Genomic DNA, 13,329 nt, shown 5'->3' on the forward strand with positions numbered 1-13,329 from the left:
CTGACAGTGGGTCCAAGGATTTCATCCTGATGCCTAACTGCAGTCAGGGTGCCACCCTATACCATCACTGAGCCATTATCAAACAGGTCATGTCGTCAACTGTGCAGAAGGTGAACCTGCCGTCATCTATGAAAAGCACAGGGTGGCAGTTGTGGACCTGCCAATTCTGGAATTATAGGGCAAATGCTAATCAGGCTCCATACGGCCCACTATGAGTCTGTCTCTCATTGTCTGTGATGGTTAGACATGCTAACATTTAGACCAGTGGCCTGCTGGAGGTCATATCGTAGTTCTGGCAGTGCTCATCCTATTGACACCGGTCCAGCTGATGGGTTAAAGGCCTTCTACGGCCCTATCCAGCTCTCCTAGAGTAACTGCCTGTCTCTTGGAATCTCCTCCATGTTCTTGAGACTGTCCTGGGAGACACAGCAAACCTTCTTTTCCTCTACTGTAACTGTTATTAATTTCATTAACACCAAACCAGCTGAAACTGACCAACAACCCCATCTGTTACCTAACTGACCATATATATGCAGTAGCGGTTCATTATAAAAACATGCTTTACAGTCTTGCCTCTCTTCTCACATCACCAGACGGTGTATGAAGGTCAGGAGCTGAACCACGCCTTTGGTCTGTGCCACTATAAACACTTTTTGTTCTGGAACGAGTACCGCAGTGGTAGCATTTACAAGTTGGACACCACCACAGGCACTGCCACTCTACTGCGCAACGAGCGACCTCCCATCTTTGAAATTCGAATGTACGATGCTCAGCAGCAGCAAGGTACTGGGAAAAGCGTTATACATAACATCCATCCAAGCATGCTAACTTAAAAAGTATTATTGTCCACAGAGACAGCATCTCATAAGTGCCCATTCATCTACAGGTTCTAATGCATGTCGCGTAAACAATGGAGGCTGCAACAGTCTCTGTCTGGCCATACCAGGAGGGAGGCAGTGTGCCTGTGCAGAAGACCAAGTACTAGACAAAACTGACAACACCAGCTGCAGAGGTTTGTGCATGAACTCATTGTACGTGCTTGTGTGCGTCTGCAGGGTGTTTCTAATGGCACCAGTTTTGCTCCATTACCCACAAGGTTAAGCTTCTTGTATGTCAGACAAGATGAGTCAAGCAGTCTGACTGTATGTTTTCTAAAACTGTTAGTCCTAAAATGTTTGAACAAATGCAGACACACAAGAGCAGGCTACAAGAGCAAGCAACATCTACATACTGTAATGCAATCCAGTGCAAACTGTGCAAAAAACGCTGCCTTTGTGAAGTGTTGTCTTCAAGGTGTTCTTGTTGTTTTGCAAAAAAAACCAGAGATTACAGTCTTTGTACAAGTGGTTCCCTTCTGGTTTTCTTGATTGTTATGCAAGCACCAGTCAGCTCAGCCTCAGCCTGTTATGGGTGGGTTTTGACTGATGGATTTCATGAATGTTCATGTAATTGTGCTTTTTCACAAAACCACGCATTTTTCCCTTCTGTGGAATATTTTCAGAATTCGTTGCAAACTCCTGCTACTTTTATGTCCCTCAGGACCTTTGTTTTTATGTTTTGTTTTTACCCCCACATTGTCTTTAACCTCCTTCTTCTCTTCTACAGCAAACCCCTCTTATGTACCTCCTCCTCAGTGCCAGCCTGGAGAGTTTGCCTGTAAGAACAACCGTTGTATCCAAGAGCGCTGGAAGTGCGACGGAGACAACGACTGTCTGGACAACAGCGATGAGGCTCTTGAACTGTGTTGTGAGTTACTGCCCGTACACGCAAACAAAACAGCTGCCCCTCCTTTTGCTACTGAGTCAGATGGTGTCCTGAATTTGTAGTGGAGCCAGAATGAAATGAGAGATTTTGAATTGAGTGGGCGAGAGTTTGTGTGTGTGAATGCCCGTGTATATGCGGGTACACGATTTCTGCGGCTCGGGAAATGCTCTCTGTCTGTCTCTCCGTCTGTCTTTCTGCCTGTGGTCAAAAGTGCAGACAGGTTTCCCTTCCAGACAAAACAACACCCCGTCCAAACCAGCTGGAATATCTACCCTCTCTTGTATTCGTTTTCACCTCACATCTCCGAACTCTCTCACCTTTCCGTTCCCCATCTCCACACACGGCTTCTTGTATTCCTGTTTCTCCCTCGCCCTTCAGTGCGCCCTTTTTTTCCCCTTCTCCAGACCAGCACACTTGCTCCGCAGACAGATTTAAGTGCAAGAACAACCGCTGCATCCCTCTGCGCTGGCTGTGTGACGGGGATAATGACTGCGGGAATGACGAGGATGAGTCCAACACCACCTGTTCAGGTAGACAAAGACTCATTTATTTTGGGTCGTTTCGGAGGTTTTTTTCTATTTATGACGTGAACTCTGCTATTTTGTGTTTTAGCCCGAACCTGCCCGCCCAATCAGTACTCGTGTGCTAGCGGGCGCTGCATCCCCATCTCCTGGACATGTGACCTGGACGACGACTGTGGTGATCGATCAGATGAGCCTGCTTCCTGCGGTTAGTCAACTTAATTTCCACCCGACAGCTTGTTGTACAAATTGTTTTGCCATATGAGCGCCACGTGAGCTAGCGCTTTATATCTAAAAGTCTTCCTCTGTCCACAGCCTACCCCACCTGTTTCCCCCTCACTCAGTTTACCTGCAACAATGGGCGCTGCATCAACATTAACTGGCGCTGTGATAATGGTCAGTTTCTCTTCTTTATTATCTCGTCTGCGTGTCTTTTATGTCGACGTACAGTAGCAACTCGTTGTTTGTCTTTGTCCCAGTTATCTGTGCATGTTTGGCCACCAGCCTCATTTTGGCATACGCTCTTCTTTTCATCATCTTTTGCGTTTGCATGTGCGTGTCTGTGTGTGCATGTGTGTGTGTGTGTGTGCAATTGGTTTTGTTGTCACGTGTTGTGCTGTTAGCCCAATCTGCTGTCTTCCATTGGTTCTGTCTTTCAGAAAAGGATTGTGAGGACGGCTCTGATGAGTTGAATTGTCCAAACCTGACCGGTTAGTGCATAGATCAACATGCACCACAAAAGCCTTGATGCTAGCCTCGCTTTAGGACTGACCAGGCAGGATTAGAAACAGTTAGGGCTGCTTTTCTGCTCATTAAACATGGCCACAAGCTGAGACCAAAACTGCTAGCATTGATTAGTCCATTGTGCACAAATTTGACACCAAGTAAACTATTCATTAAAACAAATACATTAAATAATCAAAATGTACTTTTTGAGGAATTACTGGAAACCTTAACTAAAGAATAAATGCTATTTTCCAGATGACTTCATAGTCAAATTGTTTAACAAATACTGAACATTATGTATTAGGTTGTCTCAAAAGTGCTCAGAATGCTCTGCTTCCAAGCTCAATGTATCAGCGCTGGGTACATTCTCTCATGGTGCATGGTCTGATCTATGCAGTTTCTGTGATTACTTTGACTCTCATCTTTGATGTTCAATTTAATTTGTGTTAAGTTTTTTTTTAATTTTCTCTGTCGTAATTGAGAAAAGATGATATCTATCTATCTATCCACCTGTCTATCTATCATCTGCACTGCATGCCTCACAAAGTGAGTAAGTTAGCGTTGCTTCACTGCATTTGTTTTCCAGATAACGACTGCGGGGACAACAGTGACGAGGCAGGTTGTAGTCACTCCTGCTCCAGCGCTCAGTTCAAGTGTAACAGCGGCCGCTGCATCCCAGATTACTGGACCTGTGACGGAGACAATGACTGCGGAGACTACAGTGACGAGACCCATGCAAACTGCACCAATCAGGGTCTGTATCTAACCTCCATATTGTCTCTTGAAACTTTTCCACTGCTGCAGAATATTGCTTTCCAATCGAATGCACCTTTAACTAGAAAAAGCAGTGTGTTAAAATATCCTTTAAAAAAATCAGTGTGTTAAGAGTCAAGTTTTCTGTTTAGATAAAGCCTTGCTACACTTGTGCGAACAAGTTTTGCCTTGACTTCAACTTGAAGAGGTTTGTTTCATCTCTTTTCTGAACTTCATGTTTCTGTTCACGCAGCACTCCCAAGGATGTTATGTGATGTTATTCAGACACTTGAAGTCGTTTAAATATCAGGCAGGGAAATCTGACACAGTACTTAGCGAAGTTTTATGGTGTATTGCATTTGGAAGGAACAAAAAACAAACATGATTTAAAAAGTAGCTATCGAACGTGACAATTGTACTATACAGAAATAAAATAATACAATAAAAGGACCTGCAGCTGATGGAACAGACTGCATTCTATTACCAACCTCTGTTGTACCCATAAAAATGTATGATAATTGATTTCCCCTGACAAAGAATTTGCATTTATATACTATATAATTAGTATTCATATTTAATAATAAAAGCTTTAGTTGAAGAATGGCTAAGAAGGAGTACTGGCAATAAATGTGAGGAAAGGGGAAAAAGACATTGTGCACTAAAAGTTACGGGCCACTGGCTTACCATAGAAGCTACTTTCGGCTGCTCCCTTATTGACAAGGCGTCGTCACAGCGGGTAGCTCCACATGTTTGATTTGCCAGAGTTTTTACGCTGCATGGCCCTTCCAAAGGAATTTGAGTCTCCTCCTGGGACCAAACCGTGGAGGTTTCGCTTGTTAGCCACTACGCTACAGAGCCCCTACGAAGGCTACTGGCTAAAGTAAAGTGTAAAGTGTGCGTGTTAGTCCCCATAGGGAAATAGTTCCTCTGCATTTAACCCATTCACCCAGTGAAGCAGTGGGCAGCCACCAGTGCAGCGCCCGGGGAGCAGTGTGTAGGGACGGTACCTTGCTCAGGGGTACCTCAGGGTAGCCGTTCAGTGGAGTCGAACCCCCGACCTTCCGATCATTGGGCCACCACTCTACCTACTGAACTATCCCTGCTATCCCTGGCTGATAGTATAGGTTGGATATTTTGCAGTGTTTCTTAGTTGAAACAAACAAGACTGAATGAGTTTACAGAAGTCAAATTTATGTTAAACATTCAAGCTCATGTTCAAGCTGGTGTTTATGAAGCACAGGTAGCTGTTAGTGTCACGGATGGTTCTGCATTAATTTCTTTATTTAATCTCTTTCTTTTGTTTAGTTGATTCAATGGGTTTCGTGTCCGTAAGTCACTCTGTCTGTTAGGTACAACCTTTGACACCCAATAATTCAGATATACCTACTTATACTTATAAGTAACTTCTCTTAAAAGCAGCGAAATAAATCAAATATATTTTGCTGCTGTAACGAACTGCCTGCTGATGTGTAGAAAACAGTGACCTTCTGAATTCACGCTTAAAGCTTTTCTGTCAAATCTGTCCTTCTGCGTGCTAATTTCTAACGGGCACCTCATTAGTTTTAGTTCTCAATCTTTTGAAGTCGCACATTGTTTTTGCTCAAGGCTGCGTGTCCTAATGCGAGAGATGTCGCAAAACGGCGTCACTTTCGAGTGATGTCTTTTTGATGTCTTGTTTTTTGGTTTGTTTTGTGTTTTTTCAGCCACTCGCCCGCCTGGAGGTTGTCATACAGATGAGTTTCAGTGTCGGATGGATGGCCTGTGCATCCCCTTGCGCTGGCGCTGTGATGGGGACACTGACTGCATGGACATGAGCGATGAGAAGAACTGTGAGGGTGTCACGCACATGTGTGATCCAGCTGTCAAGTTTGGCTGCAGGGACTCCGGTGAGGAATCCACACTTCTTAAAATGCACCGACTAATTTCATTCTGCTTCTAATGACATTTTATGCAACGTTCTGACGGACGTTGCTCGTGAAATAACCCTGCCTTCTGTCTGTAGCACGCTGCATCAGCAAAGCCTGGGTTTGTGATGGCGACAGCGATTGTGAGGACAACTCAGATGAGGACAACTGTGAGGCACTGGTGTGTAAGCTCTCTCACCATGTGTGTGCCAACGACTCCACCATCTGCCTGCCCGCGGAGAAACTTTGCGACGGAGCTGACGACTGCCCAGATGGTTCTGATGAGAAACTCTGTGGTAAGGAACAACACCACCCAGGCTATGTCTCATTGCAGGGAACGCAACGCAGCAAGTGAAGGCCTGCATTTAAAATGATCGCTAAAATAAATCAACGGTTAAGTACATCTGTTCCTTTTATCTACAGACTTGTGTTCGCTGGACAACGGCGAGTGCAGCCATAACTGCACAGTGGCTCCCGGAGAGGGGGTCATTTGTTCCTGTCCTCTGGGCATGGAGTTGGGGGCTGACAACAAGACTTGTCAGATCCAGAGCTTCTGCGCTAAACACCTGAAGTGCAGTCAACGCTGCGAGCAGAACAAATTCAGTGTCATATGTTCGTGCTACGACGGCTGGGAACTGGAGCCTGACAAGGAGAATTGCAAGAGCACGGGTAAGGGATCATGGAAACAAAAGGCAGATTTAGGGAAGTGAGCAGGGGTGTGTGTGTGTGTGTGTGTGTGTGTGTGTGTGTGTGTGCGTGCGTGTGCGTGTGTGTGTGTGTATAGAATTGAGTTACACAGGAGGGGGAGAAGAAGTGACCCTTACTATACCTCATCACTGCCAAAACAGCAGAATCGAAGGGTGGTTTGGTTTCGGGATGAAGGAAATGAGAGGCAAGCCAAGCAGGAAACTGTGGTTGGAGAGGATGCATATCGCCAGAATATGGTATTCTTTTTGGACAATAGACAGTACACTGGAGACAGGAAAGGGGAACATATTACATTGTTTTAATGAGAGTATATGACATGTAAAAAGATTCATGAAGAAAACCTAGCTAGTGTTTTCTGACTACCAGTTTTAGTTTATGAAAAAGTGATTATTAAATGTCAAAGAAAAAACTAAAGAGCTGATGTGTTTTTAAAAAAAATTATTAAAGTCATTAAAAGTGCAATTTGGGAAAGACAGAAAATACTTAATCACTTTATATCAACTTTGAATTTTGTAATCCACATAAAGAATGTAGCTATCTCCCTGCAGCAACGAGGACACAGATTTATGATGCTGCCTCTCACTGCCAGGTCTTAGAGACTAGCCACCAGCACCCTGTCATTCATCCTGCTGCCCGTATGGCTGCCTGTTAGGTACAGATAACTCCTGTCTTATTTACACTGAGTTTTAATTACCAGGGATTAGAGCCACTTTCATACCCCCTCCTTTGCTGGTCAAGCCACACACGGCAGAGGAACAGGGCTGCAGGGTTTTCCATGCTGCACAGCAGAGCCATTTTGGAGCGTTTTGAGTATCAATCAACGGTGACCAAGCAAAAGTTTTAACCCTTTATGATCTGGTTAGCTCCATATTTTAGGATATTGTTTTTTTCCTCTTTCCACAGATCCTTTCAAACCCTTTATCATTTTCTCCAACCGCCATGAGATCCGCCGCATTGATTTGAATAAGGGAGAGTTCAGCGTGTTAGTTCCTGGGCTCAGAAACACCATAGCCCTGGACTTCCATCTCAACCAGAGTGCCCTCTATTGGACTGACGTCGTGGAGGATAAGATCTATCGTGGGAAGCTGTCTGAGAATGGAGGTGAAGCCTTGTACTGTAACAGGGTTTTATGCCTAAAAGACCTAAAAGCACCACCTCTTTGGTTTGTTTTGACAATCGAGGGTCCGCTAAGTTTCATGCCAGAATGCACGATCTTCATCAGTGAAAAACAATTCTATTTGCAGCTGAAAACATCTGGAAATTGGCCTTCCAATTGCAGTGCAATGATTAGGTTTTCTAGGATTTTATTGAGCTGAAAGGAACACATTGGAATGCAGGGCCCCTTTTCTGTGCTTAAAAGCAGAATAGACTGTAGAGTGTGTACAGCTATGCTGTTGGAGCTGTGGCTTCTGGGTAACAGAACATCAGATACTTCATCACATAAGGTCAGACCGGTCAATCAAGACCTGCTGCATCAGGCAAGCAAGGCGTCATCATGGCTGCAGCAGCAATAATGAGGAAATTATGTGCACAAGTCTCCACTTATATTGTGCATCTTACTGTATGTTTATTTGCTTGTTGTGTGTCATGTTTACTTACACAGTCCATAGGCTACATGCAGCAGTATGTGTATGCTTTCATTGTGGCAGAGAGGATAATGACTCGTGTAATTAGACCCTGATTAGGAGCCCAACGGAAAATGAAAGGGTTAGAAAGGGGCTGGAAAATGTGTCTCTTTGCTCCTGGAAGACACCACACATTTGAGACCTTTTCTGCAATTGTAGCATCACCACCCATGCTGAACAATACTACTGTATTTACCATTTGATTAAAGAAAATCGCAGAGTTAACTTCTTATCCAAATAGCTCCATTGCATTTACATAATTTGTCAAACTAAAACTGGATTAGCAGTTAAGATTAGAAATGTAGTCGTCAGCAAATCCCAGCCTCTGCAGCCTTTAATGCTACATGTTGAGATACTGTGTGAATTTAAAAAATGTAAGCACCCCAGAGGAGTGTTTATTTTATTGAGTAGTGAGATGAAATATGATGTTTGAACATATGCCCTGATTTTTTTCTCTTCTTGTAGCTTTAACCAGCTTTGATGTGGTAATCCAGTACGGGCTGGCGACACCAGAGGGTCTGGCAGTCGACTGGATAGCGGGAAACATTTACTGGGTGGAAAGCAACCTGGATCAGATAGAGGTAGCCAAGTTGGATGGAACCATGAGGACCACGCTACTGGCGGGGGAGGTGGAGCACCCCCGAGCTATTGCTCTTGACCCCCGGGATGGGTAACAGCTGTTTATTCCGCCTCCTCCTCATATCAAGGAGAACACGTTAACATCACGTTACAATGGCTCTAATTGTTTTGGCTGTAACTACGGAGCTTTTTCAGTTATAAACCTTGCTGACTGTTTCATTTCGTGTTATGGTTCTTTAGGATTCTCTTCTGGACAGACTGGGATGCCAGTTTGCCAAGGATTGAAGCTGCATCCATGAGTGGAGAAGGCAGGAAGACTATCCATAAGGAAACGGGCAATGGAGGCTGGCCAAATGGACTCACTGTGGATTATTTAGAGCGTCGCATCCTGTGGATTGATGCCAGGTTGTACAGAGGGAAAAACATGAAAATATTTGCACATAAATGTTCAGTAATACTCCGAAACATAGCTAAAACTTGTGCTTTATGCAGGTCTGATGCCATCTATTCAGCCAAGTATGATGGTTCTGGACTAATTGAGGTTCTGAGGGGCCACGAGTATCTGTCGCATCCGTTTGCTGTCACCATGTACGGTGGAGAAGTTTACTGGACAGACTGGAGGACCAACACGCTGGCCAAGGCAAACAAGTGGACCGGGAGCAACGTCACAGTGGTGCAGAGAACCAATACGCAACCCTTTGACCTTCAAGTGTACCATCCATCCAGACAACCACAGGGTAGGAAACAGACACACACTCATGTATGCACCACCATTCAATCAGTATATGGAAAGATTACAATCTGAAATTATCTACAAGTTTCTGCCTTCAAAGTTGTTAATTGTACATTTTGAGTTACTGACAGTCATAAACTGAATCACCCCACAAGAAAGTTTGTGTAAGTCAAGACCACTACAGTCAGTATTTCCATCTGCAGTCATTTATAGTTGGCCGTTCTGAGACCTCTCTGACCTCCATCTGCTTATAATGAAATGAAAGCCTAAGGCATGTGACGAGACACGAAGGCATCGATAAAACTGTCAGAACAGTAATTAGACAGGAACACCATGCAAGGGGGGAGCTGATTTTGGGAGGGGGGCTGCAAAGTGGCTTGCAGAATTCACGGGGAAAAGAAGTTTTACACTATGCTGAATTTTCTTGACCATTAGGAAGTATAATTACATTCGATTTTAAGCACACATTAAAACATTTCATTGACCTTCATACTTTTAAAATAAAACCTTTTCTGTGCTCATGTCTCCGTAGCTCCTAATCCGTGTGCAGCTAAAGACGGCAAAGAGCCCTGCTCTCACCTGTGCCTCATCAACTTCAATCAGACGTTCTCCTGTGCTTGTCCTCACCTCATGAAGCTGGGCCCTGACAAACGCACGTGTTACGGTAAGGCTGAGCTCACGAACACAAATGCAACCACTGTGGAAAATAGACTCGTTGAGTCTTTCTTAGCCTCCACGCAGTCCTGTTCTTTTCTTGAATGTTACTGTCTAATCCCTGTCCTTGCAGAATTGTTTATTTATAATTTCTTTTATTTTTCTCTTGGAGAAAAAGAGAGAGGATTAAACAGACTTTTTTTTTTTTTTTTTTGGTTGCTTTGAGGTCTTTTTGCTGTGACAGCTTTGGAGCGTATTGAGGTGTCCGTCTGTAAAATAGTGAAAGCTGGCCTGTTTATTCAGTGTGTGAGTTTAATATTCAAGGCAGCACTTTCTATTATCTTCGGCGGTAATGGAATGGAGAGCCCCATTCTGTCTGATGCAAGCATCAGACACATCCCCCAGCTTCCACCACCGGCTCTGGGATGGCCAATACAGCCCGGCGCTGTCATTACTCTGCCCTCTCCGGCTCTCTTTCCCTCCTTTGCTGTCTATCATTTAAGCCGCACACAGTTAAATGATACTTGACTGTTGAGACCAGTGCAATTGCAATGTATCTTCACTGATTGAATTCGCTCGCTCTACTCTGGCTGTGCTATTGAGTTAGCCAGCCAGACACAATCATTAGTCAAAAGATGCAATTGGATCAACTGTTTGTTCAAGTGGTAGGAATAATGCGTGGATGTACTGATCCATGCTGTAACCATCTATCCGCAGCTCTGACTCATGCATTAGTGTGTACTCGTGCATTTGACTTGAAGCTACATTTAACTCCCGATTACTCACATTGAATACCAAGGGTCCACGTCAACATCTTGTGTCTCCCGCAGAGTCTCGCCAGTTCTTGCTGTACGCTCGGCAGATCGAGATCAGAGGAGTAGACATCGACAACCCGTATTACAACTATATCATCTCCTTCACTGTGCCGGATATCGACAACGTGACTGTGGTGGACTATGATGCTCTGGAGCAGCGTATCTACTGGTCAGATGTCCGTACTCAGACCATCAAGAGGGCGTTCATCAATGGCACTGGAGTTGAAACTGTGGTTTCTGCTGGTATGATGGAGGCAACACGACACATTACAGAACATAATTAAAAGGCTCATTATTTAGAGCCTTACTTTAAGAAACAAATATAGCAGGGTAATTTTATCAGACTGCACCAAGATTTTTGTCTAGTACTTCTAGATTCCTAGTATGCAGATGCTGTTATGTACAAGGGCTCTACACAACAAAACTCATTAGCTTGGGGAATGGCGATCTTTTGCCTGAAATAATAACCTGAGTGGGCACGTTTTGGTGGATGATCTATGCCAGCTAACTCTGTCTTTAAAAAAAAAAACAAGTTAGCTGGAAACAATAAAAGATTCAGGTGATAAAATGTGTCATCAGTTGTCCTGTTAGCCAACAAATGCAGTACTGCATTTTCTAACCTATGGACACGTGTCCATAGAAAACATCTGTTTTTTAAAAAAAAGGCTGATTAATAAGAGTTTGTTCGTGTTCTTCATCTTTCATCAGATTTGCCCAATACTCATGGTCTGGCTGTCGACTGGGTGTCCAGGAACCTGTTCTGGACCAGTTATGATGCCAACAAGAAGCAGATTAATGTTGCCAGACTGGACGGCTCCTTCAAAAATGCTGTCATCCAGGGCTTAGACAAACCCCACTGTCTAGTGCTCCATCCAGTACTGGGGTTGGTCTCGCACACAAATGCACACACACACTCATACTATAAAGCTGTCGCCACGCTGAAGCTTTCAGAAATTGCTCACAGACACCCTCCTGGCTTCACCTATAACTTGCAACAGATACAAGCAGAAGTCTGCACAAAGACACACACAAACAATCATACAAAGTCTGTCTGGCAGGTTCCCCTCTGTGTGCGCTCACAGTAATTCAGTTCCTGACCTCGGAGTGTTTTGTCACTCAGGAAGTGGTTCCAATCCTTCTCCCCTCATGCTGCCTCTCTCTGTCTTTTTTTTCTATTTCTGTTTCAAAAGTTTCTGTGCTCAGAGTATAAATAATTTACAGCAAGTGTCTCTGTTGTTTTGTGTTTCTTTTTCTGTTTCTCATCACTTTCTTCACTGTGTTTATCTTACATCCTGTCCGTTCCTGTCTTGCCTTGCATAAGTTTTTCTTTTTTTGCCAGCTCCATGAACTCAGTCTTTTCTCAGTCCATCAGAGAATAAAAAAGTCCATCTGTATTCATATACTCAGTTTTGATCTGCCGGAATATGTGGGCTTTTGTGTGTTTGAGGTCAGTGAAGAAAAGATATTTTCTTAAGACAAGTCTCTGCCTCTGTGTGCATTATTTCCACTGTACTCCTTCCTCTCTGTGAAAGGCTTTAGCCTCCTTAAGAGGAGGAATGTTTCCGATCTGAGCATTGTTGGCGTGAGAGAAAATGAGAAGCAGATGTGAGATCTGTGAGCTCTCCCCTTTTTCTGGCACACAAACATGCTGACCCCACCAAAGGTGGGTGGGGTCAAAGAAAGTTGAGGCGGGGCAAAGAGTTGGGAGGGAAATGTGTGTGCGTGTTTGTGTGTGTGTGTGTACACAAACATGACAATATAGGGGTTTATATGCTTCAGATGCTTTATTTAAGGGTAGTTAACAAACAAAGGAAGGGCGTGGTGGCTCTGGCTGGATTTAACAGAAAGTGAATGAGCATAGAAAATGTGCAGTCCAAACAAAGTGGCACACACACGTATATACATGTTACCCTCTATACTCTGCATATGTGCATTTCCTCATGACAGTTTGAGAAGCAGTCATTTATGTGAGTGCATCTGGTGTGGGAGATTAAAGCTGTCAGCGGTTGATCGGGACATTAATTAACTGCTGAACTAAACGCACTGAAATATAGTTTCTTATTTGTCAGGTTTTTGCCAGCTTTATTTCTGCCTCACTCATCGTCATTACAGTCTGTTGATGCGATTTTGGCTTTGAAATGAAAACGGCAGATTGCGTTTTAGAAAAGTCCAAATAAGCTCGCGTGCAGTTCGGTGTTGCTCACAGACCTGATGCTCTCATTTCTTATCGATAACATCACTGTTGTTCATGCTTTGAGTACCTATAGGCTTTATGGTTTTCAGTGGCGTACTACCACGGTTGGTTCAAGTTTAATAGTGATGTAGTAAAATTTCTCTCTCTCTCTCTTCCTGTTGCGCATCATATCTTTGTGGATTCTCTGCGCACCTCCATCAGGAAGCTGTACTGGACAGATGGGGACAACATCAGCATGGCCAACACAGATGGCACCAACCGCAGCGTCCTCTTCACCAACCAGAAAGGCCCTGTTGGTGAGTTAGCGGCTCTTTTCTGTGACTGTATAAGCGACAGCACCCCCTAGTGACAGG

At 44.1% G+C, this 13,329-nt stretch overlaps 1 protein-coding gene across 2 annotated transcripts in view; it reads left to right on the forward strand.

The window, feature by feature from the left end:
• The window catches only part of LOC146709506 (low-density lipoprotein receptor-related protein 1-like), a 99,997-nt gene that overhangs the window by 56,067 nt on the left and 30,601 nt on the right, over positions 1-13,329 (forward strand). For both annotated transcript variants that reach the window (XM_085456496.1, XM_085456497.1), the window contains exons 14-31: positions 594-783; positions 887-1,012; positions 1,606-1,746; positions 2,169-2,294; positions 2,377-2,493; positions 2,601-2,681; positions 3,598-3,765; positions 5,468-5,650; positions 5,767-5,964; positions 6,092-6,337; positions 7,280-7,477; positions 8,467-8,671; positions 8,821-8,985; positions 9,073-9,317; positions 9,846-9,977; positions 10,798-11,025; positions 11,491-11,665; positions 13,178-13,272. In XM_085456496.1, the coding sequence (XP_085312622.1) occupies positions 594-783; positions 887-1,012; positions 1,606-1,746; positions 2,169-2,294; positions 2,377-2,493; positions 2,601-2,681; positions 3,598-3,765; positions 5,468-5,650; positions 5,767-5,964; positions 6,092-6,337; positions 7,280-7,477; positions 8,467-8,671; positions 8,821-8,985; positions 9,073-9,317; positions 9,846-9,977; positions 10,798-11,025; positions 11,491-11,665; positions 13,178-13,272 (3,019 nt within the window). The remainder of the gene's footprint in view (positions 1-593; positions 784-886; positions 1,013-1,605; positions 1,747-2,168; positions 2,295-2,376; positions 2,494-2,600; positions 2,682-3,597; positions 3,766-5,467; positions 5,651-5,766; positions 5,965-6,091; positions 6,338-7,279; positions 7,478-8,466; positions 8,672-8,820; positions 8,986-9,072; positions 9,318-9,845; positions 9,978-10,797; positions 11,026-11,490; positions 11,666-13,177; positions 13,273-13,329) is intronic.

Source organism: Copadichromis virginalis, linkage group LG5, assembly GCF_057382275.1.
Source record: "Copadichromis virginalis isolate Kocher_CV1m ecotype Utaka linkage group LG5, C_Virginalis_male_GT1.1, whole genome shotgun sequence".
NCBI classification, from domain to species: domain Eukaryota; kingdom Metazoa; phylum Chordata; class Actinopteri; order Cichliformes; family Cichlidae; genus Copadichromis; species Copadichromis virginalis.